Below are 25,989 nucleotides of genomic sequence, written 5' to 3'. Positions count from 1 at the left end.
GTTCCGTGGTCCACGCTCACGCTGAAGGTCACGCTGATGGTGTGGAGCTGGAGCAGTGGTACTGTTACTGTGATCGTTCGCTCGCCTGCCCGCTGATGAGGCGCCCGCTGTCGCATGAGATCATAAATGTAGAAATAAAAATAAATCACCCCACCAATGGGTCGCCCAATGGTGCCAGTCCGCGATCCACGAGTGGCTCGCGCACACGCAAATGATGGCACCGATGGCATGTTGTGACAGAGAACCAAAGACCACTACCATTGACCGCTGCAAGATGGCTTTTGTGTCTTTAAGAAGCTCATTCCTTTTGTGAACTTCTGTCAGTTTCGCTACGTAATACGGACTCGTAATGAGCCGCATGAGCCAAGCGGCTGGGCAGGACAATGACCTAGCGCACAGGAGGATCGATTAAATGCGCGATCTAAGACCGAGCAGGCGATGATCATTAAACCGGGCATCGTTATACGAACACGCATGCGACTCGATGAGATGCACGTAGATGGTGAGTATGCAGAAAGCAGTCAGCCTACTCCGTGATCCTGGGTCCCTTGATCTGGGCTATGAATTCTAGGGAAATTGATGTGATTGGCGGATATTAAAAAAGGCTTTATAGATGTTTGTTATTATTCCCCGCACGACCAACAGTGTTGTAAAGCATCAAACATAGCATCATGCAGCTGGATACCTCGTTCGTAGATGGTTTAATGGTTGTAATTGTTGACATCATTATTGGTTGACAACGCCTACAACAAAGTCTCATCGGAGTCGTAATAGAATAGTACTGGATTCTCATTTGGCGATTTTGAAAGGTGGTAGGACGTGCTGGTTGATAGCCTTGCATGATGGCTTAGAAGTCATGCATGCACCCACAGCCGATAGATAGCTAGTGGATCGAATAGATTATGTTTAGTCGAAAATACTTTGATTGGGATGTATCTTCATCACATGTCCTCACATGTAAGGATTTCGTGTCGGACATAAATGGAAGGATTTTTGTGCTGAATCTAAAAGATTTTACTAGAACGTGGCTAGAAGAAGATAAACCTATGCCAAACTATGAGCAAGCCCGCCTGCACGAATAGAATGTACCGTTACGAATACATCCTTCGTGGAAGGTGATCGAAACAGTTATATTTTTCAGAATCGGCATTCTGTTCTGGCATCGGTTGATGATCCGTACCAAACGTTTCAGATGTTGTTTTTTTTTTGGGCGAATCAAGGTGTATCATTAGCCTATATTTGATATCCCTTGCTCACATTTCCTACCATTTGTATAGCATAGAACCGCGAGCCCTTTCAGTTCCCGTTAAAGATGAGCTGCCTCCTTTGAACGGCGATTAGCTATTTAATCATCCAGTCTAGCAAAATTGAATTTTGTTCTTTTTGGTTTTGCTAAGTATGTGTTTACCCATTATCAGATCGCGCATACGAAAAATTTCTGGTAAGACAGTCCCTATTGTATGACTCTGCGCAGCGCATAGCGGAAGTCATTGGCAGTTGGCGGTATTTGCAAGCTGCATGTCTTCTGAAAGACCTTGCATCCATGTCTTATGTTCCCAGTTCGTATGCGAAGCTGAATAAAATATCTAAAGGAATTGGCTGAGGCCAACGCCAAAATCAAAACCACACCGGGGAGGCGCCTGCCGTATAAAGTGCATGGGCTCCGCGTGGTAGGAGGTGTTCGGGAGTGCAATAAAATGTTGCCACCAACACCGCGGAACCTCGATGGCGACTCAAATGCGTGTGTCAACCTTCAACCTTTTTGCGATGGTATTGTGGTGGTTGCAGCTTCGACTCGTTGTCGTTCCATCGTTTTGGAGATCGTTCGTTACGTGCGTTGGTTCAACTCTTGAATGCAAAGTGCATTCGGTAAGCGGTGTCCGAGCGAAGGAATGGCTCGCGTCGTTGTTGAGATTTGTAAAACGTATATTGAATCAAATGCATCCAAAGGCCGTATCGAATCCGTGGAGACCAGGTGGCATTTCATGTGCCAGGCGATCCTCCGAAAAACATGCTCACACAAGACGACTGCTGTGCCGGGTGCACAGTAGTTAACAGGTTTTACCGAAAAATCGCAGGAAGCTGAAGTTGAAGTTGGTGATTAAAACTGCTGACTACCAGGAGCCCCTGTTCTCTTCTGCTGTTTCTTGTGTGAGATGCGGTATTAAGAATTGCGATTGTGTCGCTTAATTGAATGATTGTCTATTTGAGTATATCATACTTTGATTAAACGAAAAACATCAATTCTTCGTTTCATTTGTACAAGGGGTTTGTATTAAACTAAAACATTTTACAACTAACAGCTTAAATTTCTGAAGAATGTGCTCCTTATTTATCGTACGGTTACTGGACATATTGGTAATCTTTCCTCTTCCATTCCAGCACTCTCCGATGGCAATAGATAATATCGGTTGAAAGAATCGATTCTCAATCGAGTAATGCCGATTGGCATCCTTGTTAGAACACAGCATAGGACTAAATTTAGGATTCGTTCGATAAATGTATTCATCTCACTCTCTTTGTGCTCTTCCAGCATTGCTTTTACATTTCTATATTCGTTCGTACATTATCTGCCCTGCTCATCTGACAGATTCTCCAAATCTGCATCTTTCTCTTTCCTTCGATACAGCGATACCTGCGATCGGTTGAAGATCGCTGTCGACAAAGTATCTACGGTGTGCTCGGGGCGAAACATTGCAAATCTCCAAATTCCCTCGGCACAAAATTCGGCTCGATTCGCCCAGCCCCTTCCCTCGCAACATGAAACCATCCTCCTTGAGTGCATCATCGACACTTCCTTCTCGAACGCGAACCACGCTATACCCTTCCCTGCCGGTCGAACGCTTTTATTGCACAAACCCGCTCAGCGGGCACCGTCACCGGTGTCGGTCGTTCCTCTATCAATTTTAAACCTAACCGGCAACGGCAGCGTAGCTGCTCCGGCTCTTCTGCGCCGGAAACCGGCACTTCTAGCCGCACCAGCAAGAACCTTGAAACGGTTGCACCCGTTGTCCGACGATACCCCATCAAACCGGGCGCAGCGAAGTTGCGCCTTGCGCCGATAACCTTGACCGATGCACGATCAAGCAGCAACACAAAAAAAAGAACTGGCTTTAAATGCGGTACTGGTTAGTGTTGGTGGAGGGGAGAAAACTAGACACAATGCTGCTGCGGCCTGCGACTGCACCTTCACACGAAGAGACACCAGGAAGAAAAAGAAGCAAGAAATTTGGAAACCAAGAGCAAACAAAAAAATGATGGCCAAAAAGCCATCCCGCGATCGTTCACGAACACGCTCTCGCCCCGGCGAAGCGGCCTGGTGCAATGGGGTGCCTTCCTGTGGTGCGGGACATCTCGTGGAAGGGGTTCGATGGAAATGGAGAAGACAGAAATAGAAGGTTAGAACCTAAACCTCCGTATTACCACAATGCTAACGCAAATCAGACCGATACGGTAGCAAACGATAAAGGATTAGACTGGGATTAGTATTCGCACGATAGCGACCGATCGAGATCTTTTCTAGACACATCGTGGTCAAATTAGTATTAAAAAGGCCAAGATGCAATCCTACTCAACGACAAGGGTTGATAAATTTAAAGAAACTTCCTTAGAAGAAACTGCAATAGAGAATACGAATTGGTAAGTCGAAGCGCGAAACTCGCGAAAGGAAAAAATTGAAATCTATTTGTGTGTGGCACTGCTGGAGTAGGGGAAGGCGATGCCACGCACAGACCCCGGGCTTAAGTGGGCGAAGTCGATGCAACGAAGAGTCACGTCAAGACGGCGCATGGCGCGTGAAGGTCGGTGCAGCAGACAGGCGGGAAGCCGGGCAACACCGCGGCGTGTGTTCGTTGATTTTGGTCGTCGAGTTTGGACGAGCCAAAAACCCGAAAGAAACCCCATGATATGCGAACGAACTGGCGAACGAATGCCAACCAACTCGCGGGTTGGTTTGGTGGGGTTTAGCGCCCATGTGTTGGTAGTTTAGTAAACAAAAGACGAAATACGGAAGAAGACGGCAAAGAAAAGACAATCTGAATCCCCAAGCAGCAACGCATACAAGCGCACAAGACGAAATAATTTTGGAACAGACGACGAGCCGGGAGGTTTTGTACGTCGCCAGACAGAAATTGGCGAAACGAAGAGCGACTGCAGCGTACCGAAGCAAAGCAGGCTGGTTGGGAGCGGAATGCGGAACGGAGGAGTGCTGCTTTGAGCAGTAGAACCAATCCCCCTTCTCAGCCTAAGAAAAAGAAGGTCCCGATGAATTTTGGTCTGGAACCGGCCGGACTGTCGAAACTGTTTTGTGGGGAAAGATGTATGGATTGTGGGGTTTTCGGTGGAGTTTTCGATGGATCGAACGTTCGAGCGATCTTCTGGTGATGCCCTAACATAGATCATTGATGTTACTATAGCGTAATTATAGTTTTCTATCCAGGCATCATAGCAGTTCTGCACAAAATCTATCCGTTGGATACAGTGTCGTTTGTATTGATGGATCCGATCGACCGTTGCGAATATATAGCCTCAACTGTATCTCAGCTAATGTACGAAACTCCGATCCATATCGATAGACCGCAGACGGAAGATTGAATCCGGCTTTATAGGAATTTGGGTATCTTCCGGTTTTCCACCACGACGTGAAAGAGGGATGTAGTGGGAATGTGCAGAACAGAACGATGAATGCGCAAGAAGGAATCGTTCAACAAAAAGTGTTCCTTCTTTCCAGCGATCCTCGCGATGCGTCGTTTGCTATCACATGAAAGAGAAAGAAACCGCACAGGACCACAATGAAGCAGCGGACGTCCTCTAGACTTCCTGGAGAATGGAGGCTCTAGCACGATATAGACAGAGATTCGGCAGACTTAGATCAGTAGACTCAGAGGTCACCTTTTCCCCACGAAGAACTCCTGCAGAGACCGAGAGTGGAGTGGATCAAATGTCTAGCGACGATTATAGTATTTCTCCTACCACGCGAAGCCACCGAAGCCATTCTGCCAGCTTAGAAATTCGTAGACCATGATCGTGTGGAGCAAGAAGAAGGAAATGTCTGGGTCGGTTATTCTTCCCGTCTGGTGCTGAAGCCTTGTGCTGCAATCATGCCCGAAAAGTCATTCAAAGTCATCCCGATCGTTCGGGGGGCTAGAATCGCGTGAGCATCGAGTGTGGCGGTGCAGAGCTAGGTGCAGAGAGGGTGGACTTAGTCTAGACTTGGGCTTTTCGCTTTCAGGCTTGTTGTCCGTGATCTGACTCCCTACGATAAGTACCCTTCTTTTCGTCGGTGGAGGGGCTGGTTATTCTGTTTCTTTCTGGCGCTGGACTCGAAATTTGGCAAAGTTTTTGACCCACCCAAAAAAAACCATTCATTGTCTGTCTGGATGCGCGAAACCGTGTCGCGCTAGTGGGTGTTACTGCGCTGTGCTACATTTGGGTTTCCCTCCGCGCCCCATTCGTCAGGCTGCACGCATGCCTTCGGTTGACGAACTAGACGAATGAGCTCTAATGTGGTCGAGCTAGAACTTTTAATGAGATTCTGTCTGGGCTGGGACGAAATTCCCAGACGACGATCAGTTAACGATCGCCACAGGAAGAATATAGAATGTAGTGCAGACCAACTGGCTAGACGGATTTTTATTTTTGGGTATCAGCAAGATCACCTCCAGACATCTGGAGGAGCAACGAGAAGACGCTTTTGAGAAGCAGCGAAACAGAATTGGGGAATGAATAATTTCTTTAAGCAAAATGGATTCTGCACTGGCACTGGCTAGTTTTTTTTCCTGTTAGGTGCCTCACTATGATTCCTTTGTATGCGCCATGTCTTTAACTTTCCGGCATGCCTATTTCAAGCCTGCGAACGGTGAACGTGAATTTTAAATGAAGAAATGTAGCCGACCGGGCGACCTCGACAGATTGGTGACGAATGCAGAATCTTTGCTTTTACGACAAGAAGATGACATCATTTTGTTGCTCGCTGGAGCGTTGCACTCACTCGCTCATCACGGCACGTTGGTACGTTGGAAAAATGCTATTTCGAGTGTGCCACCCAGCAGGGACGGTGATAATTGCAATTGCATCTTTTGAAATTCATGTCTGTTTGTTTAAACTTTATTTAGCGTAAAAATTAGCAACCAATCGGCGACAGTTTCAGTTTCATTTGAGACTATACTTAAAATAAGTTATTTTTTAATCCATCCATAGACTTCTGTTAAAGTCTTTTTTTCGTGCAATATATCCGTAATTTGATTCTTTTAACAAATAAATGTCGATCATGAAACACGTATATTGTCAATCATGAAACACGTTGAGGTGACGATCTAGATAGGTAATTGTAGAGTAGTCTTCTTGTTATGTATGCTGTGTTCAACGCAAAGACGAGCTATTAAAACTCTTAGCTATTTTCATTGTTCTGACCCCAATTTTTGTAACGATTTCAACGGTATATATAAATAACGGTATTTTTTTAATTTTTAAATCTTGCGGATGTTTCGATTTGATCGTTTTTATCGTTTTTATCGTTTCGACTTCGAGGTGAACTTTCGAACCCATCCCGTATAAACTCGTTGGAACGCTTTGCCTAACTTCAGGGGTAGCTTAAGGCCCCCACAAAAGGATTAAAGTGGTTATTCGCGAGTTATCAGGGAAGGATGGAAGTTCGCAGTATCGCGTTGATAGCTACAAACCGCGTCTTTCGTTCGGAAAAACCCGCGATGATCTAGCCCGGTCGTTCTCGTAGTGCGTACGAACTCGTTTCTATGAAGGTGAGTGAGTGAGCAGGATTTTATACTAACTCTTTACGTGGTTCTACTGCAGAGCAGATTCCAATGTATCTGCTCAAAATCATTGGAAAACGCAATTCTCGAAGCAAAACCCATGATTCCTGCTTGCACGAATCCAAAAATCACATTCACTCGCATCCTTGGAACAATAGTGTGGCGCTCCTGCTTGGTGTTCTAAACAACGTGTACGAAATAAAGGGTAGAACGCGGGGACCGAGTCCATCGGTTCTCCGCGGCACGTGGATTTGAATGCGGACGGGAGGGGGCAGAGCAGCGAACAAGACAAACACGCATTGGCCTAGGGAGAGCTGGCACAAAAGGATTCGGAGAAAGGAAAAAAAGGAGAGATGAGGTTGGTTCGCTGCGCCGCGGAACCGCTCTCTTCTCTGCATGGTTCGGCAAATGTTTGTGTTCCTGCTTTGCGCGGCGCTAGCCAGAGCTAGATGTTCTAGGCAAAGGTACTTGCCAGCCAAAGGATGGCCTGAATTGGCCGCACACCGTTTTGAGAGCTGCCATTTGCTGCGACGCTTGGTTCGGTTATCTGCTGCTGGCCTTGGTTTTTTTGTACCTCGCTCCCTGGACTCCAGTTTGGATGGTATGGAGCTCGGCAGGATTTCATTTGTAAAGCAAAAGGATGGAAAGGGATCGCACATGCAACTGACCATCGAAAGTATCGATTACAGTTGCTGGGCAACGTGATTATGGGGAAGGATTCTGAAATATACTTTAAATTAGAGCAAATATCGGTTGAGCCGCTATGATTTAAACTTTATTGTGCAAAACCCAGCGAAGTGAAATAATCCACACACACTCCAATTACAGCACACGGAAACCATTTTGCCAATCAACACGTGGCCACAGAACCGGGGAAACGTGTTTGTTGAGCGTACCGTAGCAAGTATTAATCGAGTTCTTCAACACAAACAGTACGATCGGGGCTTAGTTTGTGTGTTTCTGCTGTTTGGTAATACGATGGCAAAAAAGACGAGTCGCTGCCAAGAACCACTCCTAGGCGATAGCGCCGTACGGTTCTTGTCTTGCGTTTGATTTTGAAAATGCGCAGACGCTTCCGCCGTCGCCAACGGTTGCGTTTACAGCGGATTACTTTATGTACCCATGGTTTCGACATTAAAAGTTAGATGAAAAGTTGCATTCTTTGGCTAAGTAGGGCATCGAGATTCTGAAGTCTTACGTTAGAATATTTCCTTTAATTTCACTATTTCGACGAGACGGCTAGCCAGTGACATCGGAGCCACTGAAATCAGAGGAAAGGTTATTAGAAGCAAAGCAGAAAGGATGATTCTGATGATTCGTGAAAGGGCGTTAAGTGGCTCTCTATCTTGGCACTTGGCATCGGCCAGATGCTCTTTGCTTTTGGGTCGGAACGGCTATGATCGCGCTTTAGCCACTTTTCGGTGTGTCAACACTTGTTGAACGTTTATTTTTAAAAATAAACGCTTCACTCTATCGCAATGTCCACTGCTGCACTCGAGCAGAAACAATCCCGATGAAAAACACGATGCATGTAACAATAGGAAGGATGGTTGCACCTTCTCCTCCCTCCTTGAGGGAAAACACCTGGTACGTTCGGCTCATTAACCGTTACCGAGGCAATGCTGGGTGTTGAGCTATTTATTTTCCTTTTTCTCATGCAACTCCAGCAGTGGAGGCCTACTCCTCGCTGCTGCTGTCAAGCAACAAATACCGTCGCTTCCTTGCCGCTTTGGCGGCATTCTTCGGGGACTACGGGGCCACCGGATACCGGCGGGACTGGGCCAAATCAAGCGTCATTTTGCATGAATATTGAAACAGGGGTGAACGGCATTCATAATTGATGGTAGCAAGGGGACGCCTATTGGGATTGGAAGCGGGGCGATAAGATTGGCACAAACCATTAGCTTCCACTGCTCAGGGGCATGGTTCGAATCGGGCTTTCGATATTAAATACGACCCAGGGCGGTAATAGGGCATAGGAAAACAATCATTGCGCTTCCCGGTGCGGTGGTTTGTGGTTCATGAAAAATTCGAAAGCCATTCCAAATGAGTTGTTAGCTAGCCCCATTTAGCCTTCAATCGGACAGAGGATCAATAAAAATAATAATGCTTCGGCTGCTATTTACTTGCTGCTCGATTTTTGCAATTTTAAACAACATGTTTGCACTTAGTGTTTAATTTGCTGGTCGTTACAGTTGGGAGAAATATCGCATGGATCGGCTTTGTTCTCTATTCCTTTAGATTCGCTCAATATTAAACATTAAAATTGATAGTTTTCTTTTGTAAAACATACAAAAAAGGGCCACATGCAAGTTGTGCAAAACTTTTCATTTATTTGTGGCTTGTTTTATGCTAACCTGTTGAATTTAAATGCCTTTTTCATAAACAATAATTGCATTTAAACGAATTATTTCTATAATAGTTCATTTAAGGTTCTATTTGCATGCCATTGGCAATTTCTTGATACTTTTATAAAAAGTACACTTTTCCCTGTACGAACAAAGGGTTAATCAGCTGTTTCCGTGTCTATTGATTTCATTTTCGGCTTTTCTTTAAATATTGAAACACTTAATCTTCGCCATTTTGACTTCTCAGTGTTTATTAGAGCACGTGTCGATCACTGCCAGAGGTTGTTTTGCTACGCGGTACCTGTCCACCTGTAAGACGTCACTGTCTTCCACGGCCACTCAATATGCCCGTGCTCACGTAGCACCAAGAGACCCAGAGCAATGACCAGGGAGAGCCATTCCGTACCGGCGGATTCAAGATAGAATCGTCTCGCTGCCACTACATTCGATTGCACGAATCATGTTCCTTGCTTTTAGCTGTCCCGCTATACACTTTCCGACCATCAAAAGGCCAAAGGGTACCGCCGAAATGGTTGGCCTGTTTGGGTCCTCAAATTGTTCTACACCTAAAAGGGAGAAAGGAACATTATCAGGAAGAGCGCTGAGTGGTAGTGGCGTACGGGATATTGCTTAGCGGTGGTAGGTAGGTTCGCAGGATTACTGCGAGATGCCCCAATATTTGTCTTTCTGTTCGTAGCCGACCGGTGCCGGTAGAATATTGGTAAATGGCGTGACTCACGAAACCAACAAAAAAGGAAGTACGAAACCGTTGCTCCTTCCTGAACTGGTCTGCCCCGTATTTTCACTTCCCTTTCTCTTTTGCTCTCTATAGACTTCAGCCTCGCGTGCCCCGTAGTGCCAAGGTTGCGTCGATTTTGTGATTTTCTTTCGTCCATCGTCTCAGTCGAGTCCTTCCATGAACTCTTGCTTCGACGTTCGATATTGGTCAACACTACTAGAGGAACTCGGGCAGTACTTTTCTTCTGGGTAAATGGTAGTAGTTACATGTCAGCATATGCCAGTGCCTGAACCAGTTGTTTGACCCGTCCTGTTGTGATTATTCTCACGGTCGTTCGGTATAATGAGGAACGGAGGCCGGCATAGCGCCTTGCCCAGCGAAGGGACGTGTGACCTTTTCTGGGGCAACGTAACAGGTTAATGAATAATGTAAGAAGCATAGGAAGCACCACTTGCTTTGAACGGGACCGGGAATATCGGGAGCTGTATCTCTGGCATGGGAATGGGTTTGTGTTGGGTTGGCTCTGACGAGCGACGACACCGATGGGCGGTTCACGTGGCAAGTGAAAGTTTCTTGTAACGTGTTTTTGCTAGAGAAGGTCATACATTTGAAGTGGTCAAGTTTCAAACCACTTGGAATAACATTTATAAAACCACTAAGGATACGAAGATTGAGTAGATTGATTTTTTTATTGATAAAGACAGTTTCTTTTATTTTTTTTTAACAAGATAAATTACTTGTCAGTATAATAATGTAGAAGCTACACGAAATTGGTGCTTCTACGGCAGTTGTAAATGTAATCATTAATCAGTTTTAGTCCACAAGAAACACCATGGTCATAATGCTGGTTTTGAAAAGCAGCATTTAATTTCCGAGTTTTCGAGTTAATCCATAGTTTCTACTAGCACAACGAACGTTCAATAATGTGAGCCGCATAAGGCTGGTCACGGTTCCCGACTGGTTCGCGGTGTAGCATGGTACGCTCAGTACTCGACAAAATATGATTCATCATCATCACGTAATTCCGTGGCCGGGGCAGTACGCCGAACCGAAGAAGAATGCAAAAGCAATCCCACTGAGAGCGCCCACCGTATGGCCGAATGGCACGTCAGTTCATTATCAGGGTCTCTGGGGTTTCCTCCAAGGCCCACCCGGGCTAAAGATAATCAACGTAGCGTAGTTGAAAAATGATGCAACATAACTTTTTTGAACCATCAGTTTCGGAACCGTGAAGCAAACACCGGATTTACGGAAAATTTGTGAAAATTCTTTCCCTTTCTTCACCTCCTTTCGAAAAGATGCATAAGAGGTCGGCTCACGAACGGATAGATCATCGCGTTTCACAGTCTTCCACCCCTTTCTTCGAACACATTTTCGCCTTTTTTTTGCCAACTAGCACGAAAACATGATGAATAGTGTGTTGGCCCACGCCCCGGAGCAAGGCGACGGCACTATACATGGCAGGAGAAGTTGAAATCCTTCACTCCCCAGGCGACATTCCGGTACGGAGGACGAAGTTTTGATGGTGTTTTTCGTTTCCCCGTCGAACCGGATTTGAATATTTAATTTGGATTATTCTTACCAAAGTCCCGGTCGTTGAAGGAACGACCAACCGACCGAGAGTCATTCCTGGGTTGTGTATTTAAAATTCATGCTCCATGAATGTATGGATGGCACTTGAACCGAAGCTTGAAGAACGAAGCTCTTTGACCACGCGGAAAAGTGATGTTGTTTGGGATGTTTTAAATACAAATTTTATTTAAGTTTCGTCCCTACCGACTAGCGGGCAGCAGAGTAATCGTCGGACACGGTTGCACGATTTATTGATTGTTGATTGTAGATTGTTGGTGGAAAGATTAAACCAAACTATTCACTTTGAGCTAGTTGCGATGAAATGGAAATGAAAGCTGAAAAATATATATGATGCACGTATTGTTGAATCCAAATTACACAAGTTTAGAAGATATTAGTGCAATCCCCATAACGCTTTCTATAACTGTGGAAAATCCCTTCGCGGATTAATGTAGTTTTGTGACCCATTCTGACTACCAGCCGAATGGGGAATGATGTTAATGGCACAAATGCATAGCGTTACCAAGCTGAATAAAGAAAAAGTGCATGTCACTGGGAAAATTGTCGCCTGTAGCATAGTTTGGTCATATCATCAATACAGTTTGTGCTGGCAGAACCGAGCCGCATTCCGATCGCCCATGATACGTCGGCGACCTTGGCAATGCTACTGGAAACCCGAGGGTTTTCCCCGGTAGGGTATATGGGCTCATTTTACAGCCGCCAGGTCGCCAGTGTCCTACTCGTTTGCCACTTAGTAGAATGGAGAAAAGTGGATTCCAAGAAGTGGACCTCGACCGTCCCGTACCAATTTTCCGGCACGGATTTTGCTCCGCCAATGCGTTCGTGTGTTAGACTGTCCGACGTTAATGGTATGGTTGTGATGAGGCACCCGTCGAAATGGTATGCGGTATATGGGTCTAGTGGAGGCGAAAGGAGTAGTTAAACTGTGGGAAAACCCCTTTCCAGTCGATGTGTCGAACCGTAGCAACTCATCAGCTCATGGTTGAGCGTGTAGGAAGTAAAGCGTACGTATGAAGATGCGATGTGTTGCGAGGAAAATACCGCAACGAACTCGCGTGAAATGAAACCATAACTCGCGGTAATGGTTGTTTGATGCACAACTCCCTCCCTCCCTGGTGCGGCAGTGTGTAACCGAATCTGCCGGAAAATTCGGAATATCTGTTTCGAACAACTCTGTATTCGCTTCTCTCTTTTGCTATTGTTTTGAGATTTGATTGAACAAATATAACTTATTGCAACGGTTTAGTTGAACTGTACGATAAAATAATGTATCTATTTTGCCCTTGCCAAGCGCTTGGGTGAGACCATGAGACTCGCAATTCTTTTTCACTGCTTTTGCAAATCACTCTTCCAGCACTGTACACTCGGCACTCGGAAACTTTGGCAAAGCTCTATGTTAGTGTAGCTCTGCAGAGGAAATGCTTTTAACAACATGTGGAAAATTGCCATCGCCCATCACCCACGGACAATAATCGCGCTGCCGTCGGTAGTATCGTTGCTACGACCGTTCGCTCCCTGCGGGCACAACACGACGTTGCCGTTGTCCTGTGCCATGTGCCGACCTCCCAGGGCTGGTTGGCGGTCATGGTCGGCTGGGTTCGGCCGGATCGAGGTTCATGGCAAATGGTGAAATCGTGACTCGTCTAGAAATGGTTTGAAGCACGACAACCGGCACGTCATCATACATCTAGACCACCCGGTCGCACTAGCAGCTACACACTTCTTGGGATACGCGTGTAGCACTTCTTTCCGGTTCGCATTGTCATTCCGCTATGTTTTCGGTGTTCACAATTGCGATGCGATAATCGAAACAGGACATCGGCGTGAGTAGCGTGTCCGAAAAGAAAAAAAAAACTATAAACTATTCGATCCGGTTCGATTTGTGCACAAACATTCAGTGAATGTTTCGAAGGTTTTTTTTCGGTTCCATCCCATACGCGATGACCACGATGTGCAAACCGTAGATTTAAATCGGTCTTTTGTTTCCCACAACGGTTTCGTCCATTTGGGAAATCAACCGCAATCACATGAAAGGATTCGTATTTTTTTGGGCCAAGGTATAAAATAACGAAATATACTGCTTGCTGTTCAGAACGTCGATTCAATGCGCTTTCGTTGATTTAACTTATGCAACAGAAATCATATGTATGTGTTATAGCGTTTCCGCGCTTAATTGCACCAACAAAGATTCACGTTTTACGAAATGCGTAGGATGAATTTCAAATCGAAATCGCCTGAATTTATTTATCTAATTCCTACGAAAACAATTAAGATTCAATTCCCAAAGTGGTCTGAACTGAATTTAATGCAGAAAAGAGCCAGGCATTACAGAGAACTTATTCTCATACCATGGTTTGTGTTTTGCTTTGGGGCAGCCACAATATACGAGTCTCGGTGAACGACTTTACTTTTTGCTCAAATCATTTCCAACAGGTTTGGATCTTAATTCGATTGTGAAAAATAAACAAACCCCGTCACTGCTCTGCTGTTCGTGGAATGCCTTCATTGGCCTGGGAAAGGAAATTATGCAGAAATGATGGCGATGATGATGATTATGATTATTATATTGTTGCTGTTGCTGCTGCTACTGATGGTGATGATGATGATAATGCTCGTGGCAGGATGCCAGCAGAGAAATTGGGTCTCATCAATTTGTCCCAATGTATGGGAGTGCTAGGCTGGATGGATGCGATGTGTTACGGTCCGTTTGATGCGAAAAGCGAACCGTCAAACACAGGTCCCGTAGTTTAGTGATCCGAAGGATGATTTTATAGTTGCTACAGGCTACGAGAAAGCTGCTGCGGACAACTTTCCAGCTACTGGCCATTTGTTGTTGTCCAGTGTTAGCCACATTCAATACGTGTTTTCTATGATATGTTGAATTTGCACTGTGGTTAGACACACAAAATATGTGAGTGAAATCTCGATGCAAACTGCTTTTTTGCTTTAACGAGTAAATAATCTTTTGATGTAAGGAACTTGGGTGGAAATTTGTGGTAAGAGTTTTTGCATCTCTGAAAGACGCTACTGCAGAACTCTTAGTCAAACTTACTACCATAAATTACTCATTGTAAAACCAATGAACCGATGCGAATCTTTGCTTCAATTCAAAGGTGAAGTAAGGCCGAACTATGCTCCGAAAGAATCACTTCGAAGTTGACATTGATTTGACACTGGTAAAGAAAAACTACTACCCATCTGATGGACAACTTGCAATTACGCTGCTTCCGCTAGAAGGCTGCTCGCCACAAGCGATTCATCTGTACACGCCTGACACCTTAATTTGAACAAGACCGTCCTTCATGTGTCCGTTCACTCTGCTTTTAACGCCTCTGCACTTGGTAAGACATGGCGTAATTCTGGGCTACACTTCAGAGGTACTATGCTCCAGAGAAACACTTGCAACCACATAATGCTTCCAGGTTAAACAATTTGGTCTTTGCAATAGCCAAATGAGTTATGCTTCTGTATTTTTTTTCATCAAAATTTTCGTAATCATATCATATTTTCTATCGTATTAGTTCGGCACAAGCACTTACTGCTGTGCTGCGAATTGAAGAATGTTTATCCGTCTGTTAGCGCCCTTGTTTGACTTCCTAATTTCTTTGTTTTCAATTTTTTCGTGACATCATCCTGGGTATTATTCCTCCCGCAAAGGTTCTCCCTTCTTAATCAGTTGGTCCCAACGTCCTCGTTTTTTGCAAATACTGTCCTCCGAGTATAATAGAATTGCTACAAAAAACCTTGCACCTCTGGTGGAACTAAGGATATGGCATTTGTCAGGCTTTCTAAGAAGGTGTACGCGATGCTTTTAAAGGGGTTCCAAGAAAAAGGTAGTCTCTTGCCGGTTGTTTTCCATTGCCCATCTGCTTCTTTCTGGCGTCCTCTATAATCGTACGTTCACCTGAGCTTGGGAAGCTGATGCTCTGACTCGAGCAAACCAAGGCAGCCCATCGTAATTTTTCTTTCGTTTTTGAGAAACAAGCTGAAAATGGCCTCCAGCGCGAGTACGATTAGCTGAACCCTCTGTTTTGATTTGCGAGGCAGGCAAAAAACATGGAAAAAGCACTACATGTTTCATTTTTTCGCTAAAATGGTTGACTAAGCATTCCTTTTGCTTTCAACAAATAGAACGGTAAACATAAGCCGTATGACCGTTCTTATATACATAAAAAACAATAGAACGAAAACATCAAAAATAATTATTTGTAATTTAAGCCTAAAATGATCATGATTGAACTACATCGTAGTTGGTTTCAGAAAGGGATAAATATCTGTTGAAGGATAAATGTTGTATTGGCAAATAGTACAATGGACACTTTGTTGAAACTCCCGTAATATATCTGATGTAACAAGTTGGTCTACAAACAACAAACAAAATCGAATTCATCGTTGATGAGTATTTGGACGTTGTAATCAGCTACGAATACTGTGTCATTCCATGACGCAATGGTATTGCAAAAACAGGTTCCAGGCATACCGATACGCTCTGGTTTCGCGCGATGGATAAATTAAATTTATCATTCAAATCGTACCTCATGGGGCACGCCTGTTCCAAGAATCGTGCTGCGCTTGAAAAGTTCGTCAGTATGGGGTATGGAGGCGCCTGGTAACGCACACAGAACGCAACAATCGGTGAACAAACATTGTGAATTAAACTTTCGCCGTGCAGTGAGGAGTGAAATGTGCTGTTCCTTTGGATTGGTTTACGTTCTCCATTTACGAGGCAGCATGTTGCTTTCGAGATCATAATTTCGTCGGCGTCTTTATTAGCTTTAATATGGTCAGAATTGGCTTTTGATACCGATATCAACTTGCTTTTCGCAACAGTTCCTATCGTGCCTTCATTTCGTGTTTATTAGATTGTAAAAAGAAGGGAATTCATTACAATTTAATTGCTGGCGACGTTAATAACTACCGTTATGCTTATCTCATTCACACATAAAGAATAATGGCTGGAACACGTTAAAGCTAGAATTCGGTTTTTCATGTTGTTGGATACGTTTATAATGTTGCAGTGTGTTATATTTTAACAAAGCAATTTTACATGGAGTACTTGTTTCAGCCAACAAATTGTGGTTCATGATAACGTTTGCTAATTTTCAAAGATGCATAATTCAAAGTTAAAACAGTTCATCCGGACATGACGCATGGTTGGGTCCAAAGATGGCCGTCCCATTTGTCTTTGGAAAAACCGTGGCGCTCACTTAATCGCTAACGATCGGTTTCCAGTGTTCTAGGAACACTGCTTTCATAAACTATTGTCAAGCATAATGACCCGCACAGGGTCGAACGATTTCATCCTCGTCAGACAAATTGAATTTTGTAGAACGAACTCGATGGGTCACCCATTAACGCTTTTCATCATTGCCTCCTTCTGGTGGGGTGCCCTCTTGTCGTTTACAGTTTGCTCCTTTCCGGCGTGCTCTAGCACTAACGGAGAGACCAATCGGTGTGTATGGATCGCAGATGCAACAGTGGAACAACTGAAATTATATCGGCACAATAACTGTGCAAGAGATTTTCTTTCAGGCATCCTGAGCTAATGCTATGGGTGTTTATGTGGCTAGGAGTACACGTTTCTCCTCAATTTTCATTTTCGAATGTACACTCGAACAAGCCATTGATCATAATTGACGCTTTTGAAATATCATGGTTTATGCATTGCCGAGAGAGCATAGACCCCAGAAGAACGTGAGTTTTCTCCTGTGAAAATCGTGCAAACTGAGAGTCAAACGTTTGCCTTTTGCGGAACAATCGGTACTAGCCGAGAGCGACAGAACGCTCAAAACGTCTCCGCTGATGGTGGCAAAAAGCATGTACCAGTGACCTATTTAAAATGGCACTGGTAGTTCCCGAAGCTGTTAGTAGCGTTGCGTGCCAAAACTGCATATACCCCGTCGTCCGACATCCCTGATAGACGATGCGTGTATGAGTGAGTATGCGTGTGTGTGTGTGTCAGTGGCTTGGCGCCATTGTATTCGATGTTGGTAGTAGTGTTGTTGATGCGTTTCCGTCTACATTGCATCTACCTTTTCTTCTAAGCTTTATTATACTTTCCTTCCCGAGTAATACACCTTCGTCTAGTCGTTGTATAATTAATGGATTGTTTAGAGTATGTACTTAACCGGTACACATTTTGAATCAAACAATCATGAATAATGAATTTATTTAGCTTAATTTCGTATTGACTTTTCGCAACTACTTAAGGCTCATTTTCCGCCAGCCAGCGACGTATCCACACGCTAAACTACATACCCTCATACACACACACACCAGCCTCGGTGAGCCAGACGGGTTTGCAGCACGTGTATACCAAAGGCACGACATCGGTGCACTACCGCACCAACACAGCGACAGGACTAGCTAAGAAAGGACAAGCACTGTCTATTGTCCATCGAAGCCCCGCATCATGATGGTGGTTGTGCAGTGTTGGTTCTTTGGTTTGGTGGTGGTGATTGCAGCAGGAACCAGGAACACTAGACTACGATGTGGTGTAGACCCGGGGAATGGAAGGAAAATCGATTTTCATTTCGTCACTGTTTTGCGGTAGTGCCTTGGCCGCCTCTAATCACAAGCAGCTTTGGAGTGTGTGAGGTCGATCGGCCGTCACTGGCTGCTGATGTGTTTCGTTTCGTACGAGAAGGTAGCAGCTTTAGACTGTTGTTGATGGTTTTGCTGATGGTGCTGCGGTTAACAATATTGGCGATTCTGACAGCTTTGACAGTGAGCTGCTGCAGTCTGCAGAGTTCTAGGTTAGGAGTTGGAGGGTGTGCGTGTGTGCATGTATCGCATCGCATAGTTTGGGGTGAAATATGAACAGAATCCAACAAAGCTGACCCAGCATTGGATTGCAACCCCTTCGTGTATGGTGTCTTTCGGAATATTTATCTTGTAAAAATGTAAATACAATCATTGTTCAGACAGTTGCGATTGCGAGTCAGACAATTTTTTCTGTGTTGCAAATATCCGTTAAAATTAGAACAGATTTTGAAGATCTTGAAATACAAATAAAAAAATTGTATAATCTGATTGTCGTACTACCACGTCCACTCGCCTAACATAATGTTTGAACGGGGAAGGTTATTACTAAAAACTATGAGGCATATGGCGTCTCCATTTCAGCCTTCCCGAGGTACTAGTTTCAACCGAACTAACTCTCCATAAAGCGACTACACACTCTTAATACCCAGCCATTAGTATCCAAGGTTGTCGAGAGCATCAAAATGACTGCCTCTCAGTCCAGTCGGTTCGCTGCCGATCCAGGTTGATTATACGGGTTTATGTAAATTAAAATTGGATGCTAATTAATAATTTTGCTGTGCGGGAGCAATCATGTGCCCCGCGGTGATGTGGAAGCTGACGATTATACCATCGGTATTGGATCCCGCCGTAGGCAGCAGCGCACATCTGGCAGTACTCAGTGGATTGGTTATTTTTTCATTCGGTCTGGCATCACCAGGGAAATTAGTGATGCATGAATTTCAATGTTTTGTGTGAACCGTGAAACGGACGGCGTGAAAAATGTAATGTTTCATCTGACCCAGACCATCACTCCATTAATGTGAGATTAATGTGTTTTCTATGGTGACGTGGTGCTGTTGCACACCATTTGAGGTAGAATACTGTATAATTTGCATCCATTTCATTGTGCTATTATGGTCGTTGGAGCAATTTTTAAAAGAGTAATTGACTTTCAAATAATATACGAACATTTTTATAAGAGTGTAAATCTTTTCTAATAATTAAAACACATCACTGTAGAGATCTCCGAATTCTATCATGAGGGGCTTTCTAAAAATGGTTTACACATTGATCTACATCATTTGAGTTTGCTGCCATGATGCAACATAACTGTGCGACATCAGCGGGAAGCACATCGGGCTGTCAGTTCACGCGGTGCCACCGATGCGATTTCCTACGCCATCGAGCAAGATGCTGAGTGATAGACTACCCGTGGCAATGATTACGCGCGCCTCGTACCAGACAAAAACAGTGCGAAACACCACCTTCTTCAGCTCCCCCCCTGCCATTCCTATCCCAAACTGTTCCACCGAGAGTATATAACAAAAGGAAAAAGAGGAAGCTGCTTTCAAAAGATGCCAGGGAAACTATGCTCTCTTACGGGCCCGTCGTTGGGCCACAATAGCTCTCTCTATCCGGCCTCCCAGCGTAAAGCAGCGTTCGAGAAGAACCTGGTAGTCTCCGGTGGGGTTGTCGTGGTATGGTGTGGTGCCAGACAAGATATCCCACACACGCAGCGTCACCCCTTGGTGTACGACCGTGGGTTGTGGAAACAGAAGCGACCAGCCGATGCAGGCCGTGCAAAGGAAAAATAATCCAAATCGCCGTCGCTTCTTAATCGCTTAAAAGAGTAAATAGAATTAGAGCAGCCAACTATCGGCCGGATTCGCTCACAACAGCTGGACGGGCAGCGGGAGCTCGAGCGAGCGAGCATGGCCCATGAGTTCCAAGCCAAACCAACGGCGGATTACTCTCCCAGCGACCATCGCGCACGCTCTCGGGTTCTCCGAATGCTCCAAGGAACGGGCGGTCACGAGAGAGAACCGCGCTACTGAGACTGAGCGAGCAGCACTCTGACAGGGGACCCAGCATGCAGGACCCGGCCATGACCGGGATCGAAGAACGGGTTCCCCAGTTCGGTTTTGAGCCTTCGCGAAGGCACATCGGCAAACGTCGTCGTGTACTGCGTCTCAGTGCGAGGATATTACCCTTTTGCAAGCCGCGCTGTACTGCTGCTGCTGTTGTTGCTGCTGTCGTTGCACAAGTGTGAGAACCGCGGCTTGGGGAAGAGTGGAAGGTGGAAAAAACGGGAGGGGAGCAGCATCTGCTACACTGATCTCTGGTAGAGTGAACCGAGAACTGGAGTGGGTGATCAGGGGGAATAGGGGTTTGATATTAGCGTGGCTCCGTTAGGCTCGGTAGCTCCAATCGAACAAATCCTTGTGCTGTGACCGTGAATGGGTGTGTGTGTGTGCGTGCTCGTCTGTGTTAGTATAGTGTGTGGCTTCGGTGAGGTGGACCGGGGGACTATGGTGTGTGCTCTATGTTCGCTTTGATTTTCCGAACCACGCAGTAGTAAGTGACCTGACTCCATAGGTCGATTGTTTCTGTGCATCGTCCGTGTAGCAGTGTGCCTTCACACCCGTGAATGCTGTGAACTGCGTATGGTTTTATGTTCCGTTTGTTGAAAATACACAACCATTTCGCTAGAAAGAAGGACTCCGTAGGCATGAACATTAGTAAACCTTGCTTATGCGTATTACCCGAAGAACGTTCTCTGATCGTGTCTGGTGTCTGGTGCTACCTCGTGCTGCAACATTCCAACCAGGCCGCCATGACGGCAGTAGCAAACTCTCGTGCAGGAAACTATTGAATAATGAATAGTTTTCACCGTGGAGCGGGGTGCGAGTGGAAATTGATCTACGGAAAATGTGAAAACTTCAAACGAGAGCTCTCGAGAGCTGCTACGAAGCCCACCGTACGTGTGCTGTTGGATCGCAAACCATCCCCCGGCCATGTGTGTTGTTGCGTATTTCTGCACCTCTCTCTCTGCCTTTCTCTCTTTCTCTCTCTTGCTCTCGTTTACTGTTGCTCTCTCGCGCGCTGTGGTTGTCTCCTTTACGCAATAGATGCGATGTTCTAGGAAAGGTATACATGGATGAGATCTTGACATCCCAGCAAACTATGCCTTTTGTTAGCTTCAGCGCGATGTCCCTCCAACCACGGCACGGGTGTCCGTTCCGTGGTCAGACTGCTGTGGTGTTTCTGATGGCTGCTGGAACTGTAAAAGTGCAAAATGAAGCCACTGCCATCGCATGGAAACTTGATTGCTGGTGGAGAGTGTCCTACAAGGAAACAGGAAAAATCGATTACCAAAAAGGCAAGCATCAGCCCCTTTCCGCTTTCGCGACAGGTACACGACATCGCCACCGTCACCGTCATCATGTGTGTATTTTTGAACACCCTCCTTCCCCGGTCCGTGTCCGTGTGTGTGAGAGCATAATTGATGGAAAAAGTTCAAGAGGAAAAACAATGAACGATGCACTTAACGGCAAACGGGACGTTAAGGTAGCTGTGTTGGAGGGATTGTGTATTTGTGTGTATGGTACGTGAATGCGTGTGGAATCGGTTTTGTTTCGTAACCAGTCGGTGTTGGCAGCGTTGTTGAAAGGGAAAAAGTGTCACAAACTGCGCGGTGTAACGGCGGAAGTTTGGCTTTTTGAGGAAGCAAACGGCCAGACTTTCGCTGCCTCGGTTGTCCCTCAGTTGGTCCTTCTGCGCTTCATCGCTGAGTGTGAAAGTAGTTTGAATATTCAAATTGGGCTGTTGTTCCAAATTGAAAATCCATGCCTTCAACGCCTGGGAAATTCAATCTTCGGGGCGTTTTATGATGCCTGTCAATATTTGTTCTTGCTCATGTGGTCCCGCTGGTCGGATATGCGAAGATGCAAATGACGGTGAAACTGTTTGTCCCATGGCTTATTATCTGTCTAAAAAAGGCGAAATGTATGAACATGTCCCTACATTTTGCATATAACATAACAAAGACTCGTGAGATTGGAACTTATGAAATGATGCTATAGACAGAAACTACTCATCTATCCCTATATTGAGCATACCAATAATGAGGATTAACCATTTCTGTTTTACTATAAACCATACATCTCTCGTTCAGAATTTCAACATTGAGCATTTTTATTTTACGCTCCTTTGCCAGTAATTTGGCAAAAACCGTTATTCCAAACGTGCAGACGTTCCGGCAGTTTGTTTGTTGAGGGTATTGAATGGACAGCACTGATCAGCTGCTCAGTAATGGAGATCCTATGATTTTTTTCACTTGGTAAATCCGTGGCCTGCATAGATGTTCGAGTAATCGGTTCCGTGCTTACTGACTTGCACAGGCAGCAATAAAATAATGAGAAAACCAAAGTGCTGCTTTGTTAGCATAACAAAACAACGACGTACGTTGTAGGTTATAATTATTTCTTTATTTATTGTGACGCGTCGGTATAGTGGGTGAATGGGAAAAGAGGGAAATCTCTGCTGATGGATCCCTACATGAGTGAAATGGCCTTGATGAAGTTGAGGTAGGCCGACCAAGGCTCGTGCACGGATCCCGCGCGTGAGACGTAGAGCCGTGGAAAACGGCAGCATAGCTATGTGCCGTGTGGCGGTGCGTTTCGAATGCTTTACCCGAGAGAAACCGAGAGAAACGCAACCTAGGGATGCGTGGCGGGTGGGGGAGAGAGGAACGGTGACACGACCAGAGGCGGCCGATAAAGAGACGGGGTTTGCGTTCGTTCGTTCGGCTAGTGGAGTTACGTAACGCCGTGAGTGGTCGGCCTTCTCTTCTAGTGAGTTGACTTTGGCACACGCTGCCGCTTCAATTCTTCCGTTTGTGCGCGTGCGTGTATGTGTGTGCGTGTGTGTGCGTGTGTCTGCATCCGTTGCCGTGTGCGCCTATCGGTGAGCCTGTGTCTGTGCCAGTTTGCGGAAAATTGTGATGGAAAATGGCTCGAAACCGTTGGCGATATGTGTGATGGATCGTATGTTTTAAAACAGTTTTCCGAACAAAGTCAACATTCAAAACGGAAAAGCAGGCAATGCCTACAAAAAGAGTGTATTGGGGGGATTTCATTTTAATAAGTACTTTTTTTTCTCGTTCGTTCAGTTTTGCTCGTGAAGTGTCTGACAACTGGATCCAACACAAAATGATGTGATAATCGGCTAGCTAGCGTGCAGCAGTTCTGCCCGAACCCGATCCCAGTAGTGCGTGCGTGTGTGCGTGCTGGTGCGTGCGTTTTTCGGTGGCAATCATCCATAAAATCAGTACATGAACGCACCATTGAACGCAATGACAAGAGCGGTCCGAGATCGAGCAGCAATCAAGTGTTCCAATTCAGCCTCGGCTCAGCAGCAGCAGCATCTTATCGTTGGTAGTGTTGGCACGTAGAGCAAGGCAGAATAAGCAGCGCAGTGATTAGCAGCGAGCCGAAAGGAAGTGCACGTTATTCGCATACATTAAAGAGCCTGCCAGTCCGTCAGCCAGGTGGCGCCTCCCCTTGGCTGTGTACGTTCGTGCGTGCGTGCGTGCGTGCGTGCGTGCGTGGTGTGTAAACCATCGAAACGTCCAGGAAGCCCCGCTGGTACGGTACGTCGCGTAGGAGGAGCAGACCGCGGCCGGGACGAGGAGACGGCGGATACTTCTTTTTCCTGGTGCGGATCAGCAAAGGGGCCAGCAAAATTTTCGTCCAACTATTCTTCCAGTGGACCGGAAAGCTACTGTTCGGTGCAAGCTGGCTGCTCTCGCTGATTATTTCGGAGGTACTATCATCAACAACCAGCGGCAAACGGTGATACGCGTGCGGTTTGCCAAGACCACATTCTCTATGCTTACCCATTCGACAGTTACTAACCAGATTGATCAGAAGCCTTGAACGGCGCTTTTCCCTTTCAATTGTTCGCTTATCGGTTCTGTTTGAGTGCATAATTAGAAATGTTTTCTTCTTGATATCCACGATTCTTTGCTGTAAGTTGGACGGTTTCAAAACAAAAACAAACATAAGCGACCTTAAGCAGGTTACTGGACTTTCCGCATCTAAAATTGGTTTGTTGGTTGGTACGAAAAGAATCCTCGTCTATATGGACATCCTTTTCCAATGTTTGCGGTGAAAGGTTATTGTTGGTCTAAGTGGTGCGTGAAAAACCCCATTCCTTATAAGGTTTTACCGAGGCTCGATGCCGATGGCCATCAGAATGGCCGTGGATAAACTCCATTAGAGTGAACCAACAGGCGATTCTGGCCGCGAGCCATGCCATGCCATGCAAACAATTTGTGCACTTGCTCGATTCGATATGGTGCGCCTTTGGTGCAACATGCAGATTGAGCTCTTCCCTGATCCGCCCGAAGCATTCCTTTTAAAAGGGGTTACGAACATCTAGAGTGTTTTAGAGGATTCTCCCGTTCACGTTCACATACACACATACCTTCTTGTTCTCGGTCCGTGTCATTCTCTTTCTGTGTGTGTCTCTCCCTCTCTCTCTCCCCCTCTCTCTCTCTCTCTCTCTCTCTCTCTCTCTCTCTTTCTCTCTCTCTCTCACGAGCTCAGGGGACGACCACTTCGGTGGAAAAGTAGGTCAATTTCCGTACACTTCACGTGGGAAAAAGAAGACAAAAGTGCACACCAGTAGGCGCTGCTGGCAAACAGGGAAAAGCAATCATCAGCTTTATTGAGGATTATCCTACGTGATGGCGTACCCCGGGCGCTGTACGCCATTAGTGTAGTTGGTGAGATAAACCAGTGGCTTTTGCTTGTTGGAATTCATTAATACTGTCAGAATGGTGCAAAAGCGGGATTGAAATGGCGGTTTTTAATGGAAATTGTGGATCAATTTTCATAAAGTTAATTTATTTTCCCGTTTTCCAATACATGGAAGGTACCCATTGTTTGTGGTTCACACCATCGGAAGGCATCCAAAACTTTTACTAGCTGCCTTGGTTATGAATGTCTGCAGTGGTAAGAATTGGCATTAGGGGATGGGTTCATACCAACATACTACTCGCGCTAATGCCGCTTCAATTACTCTGCATCGTAGCCGCAGCTTGAGCTCCGCTCTGTCAAGGACAGCGTACAGAGGAACCTCCAGTGCCATGCTCGGTTGCAATTTTGCAAGAAAATAGACCGCCATATCCATGTCCACGAGTGCAGCACGTTTCCGTGGCCCATAAATAAATGGCGTTCACTAGTTTGTGAATCCTTGAAAGGCTGAAACTTTCCCAACCAACGCGATACGCAAGGCATTTCCTTCGCTAACAGATTAAAGGATTTTCCACTGTCTTGCGGGCGGGATTGGGGTAGGGGAAGCGCAGTTAAAGGGCGCCATAATGCTGCACACCTTCCCCGTTCCAGCGGTGGTAACCTTGGCCAAGCAAAGGCTGGCACCATGATGTATGCACGTGTTTTCAGCTAGTTCCTGTAGGTTTGCCTTACTTGCGCCACACCACCACTCGTGTTGAAGGTAACCACATCAACTAAATAGTGGTGAAGTTGAGGAAGTTTACACACACCCGTTAGGTTAGACAGCTAGGTTGAATCATTGCGTTCTGGTTGCTTCTTCGCGTAACTTACGGTAGCAAAAGGCTTCGTAACCTTCAAAGCACAAGTCGGAAAGAGGGAGTTTGGACATACTTTCATGCCTGCTTGCTATCGAGCGGAAATGGATCTTCCGTCTTCTGCTTGGAAGTGGTTTCCCTTGTCCTGTTCTTATTGCCTTTGTCCTCGATCGCAGCTCAAGATTTCACGGTACGATGCTGCGTGCACGGCACACAGGCACACGTCTCGGCACCCCGTTGTCACGGGTACCGTAATCCTTGCCCTCGCACCACCTATCGTTCCGACATCTTTATGGGGAGGCGAGAAGTATCGTAAAGCATAAAGCAGGAAGAAGGCGGATTAAGCTCGACCTGGAGTATCGAGTTGACTCGTATTGTCTGCTGCGTGCGGGCGTGTTTCGT

At 45.7% G+C, this 25,989-nt stretch overlaps 1 protein-coding gene across 8 annotated transcripts in view; it reads left to right on the top strand.

Annotated features, from left to right (window-relative positions):
- The first annotated feature begins 6,630 nt into the window (after positions 1 to 6,630).
- Positions 6,631 to 25,989, top strand: part of LOC125955156 (protein encore-like) — a 40,817-nt gene continuing 21,458 nt past the window's right edge. For 4 of the 8 annotated variants that reach the window (XM_049686118.1, XM_049686115.1, XM_049686114.1 and 1 more), the window contains exons 1-2: positions 20,145 to 20,240; positions 23,146 to 23,798. Coding sequence is in view for 1 of the 8 variants with exons in the window: in XM_049686117.1 (XP_049542074.1) it covers positions 6,753 to 6,758 (6 nt within the window). In the remaining 7 variants the exon portion in view is untranslated. Of the gene's footprint in view, positions 6,759 to 20,144; positions 20,339 to 23,145; positions 23,799 to 25,989 lie in introns of those variants that run through there. The other 4 variants (XM_049686112.1, XM_049686111.1, XM_049686113.1 and 1 more) reach the window with 4 other exon arrangements.

This window comes from Anopheles darlingi, chromosome 3 (genome assembly GCF_943734745.1).
Source record: "Anopheles darlingi chromosome 3, idAnoDarlMG_H_01, whole genome shotgun sequence".
Classification (NCBI taxonomy): domain Eukaryota; kingdom Metazoa; phylum Arthropoda; class Insecta; order Diptera; family Culicidae; genus Anopheles; species Anopheles darlingi.
Note: the sequence above shows the minus strand (reverse complement) of the source record. Positions and strands in the feature narration are given on the sequence as shown.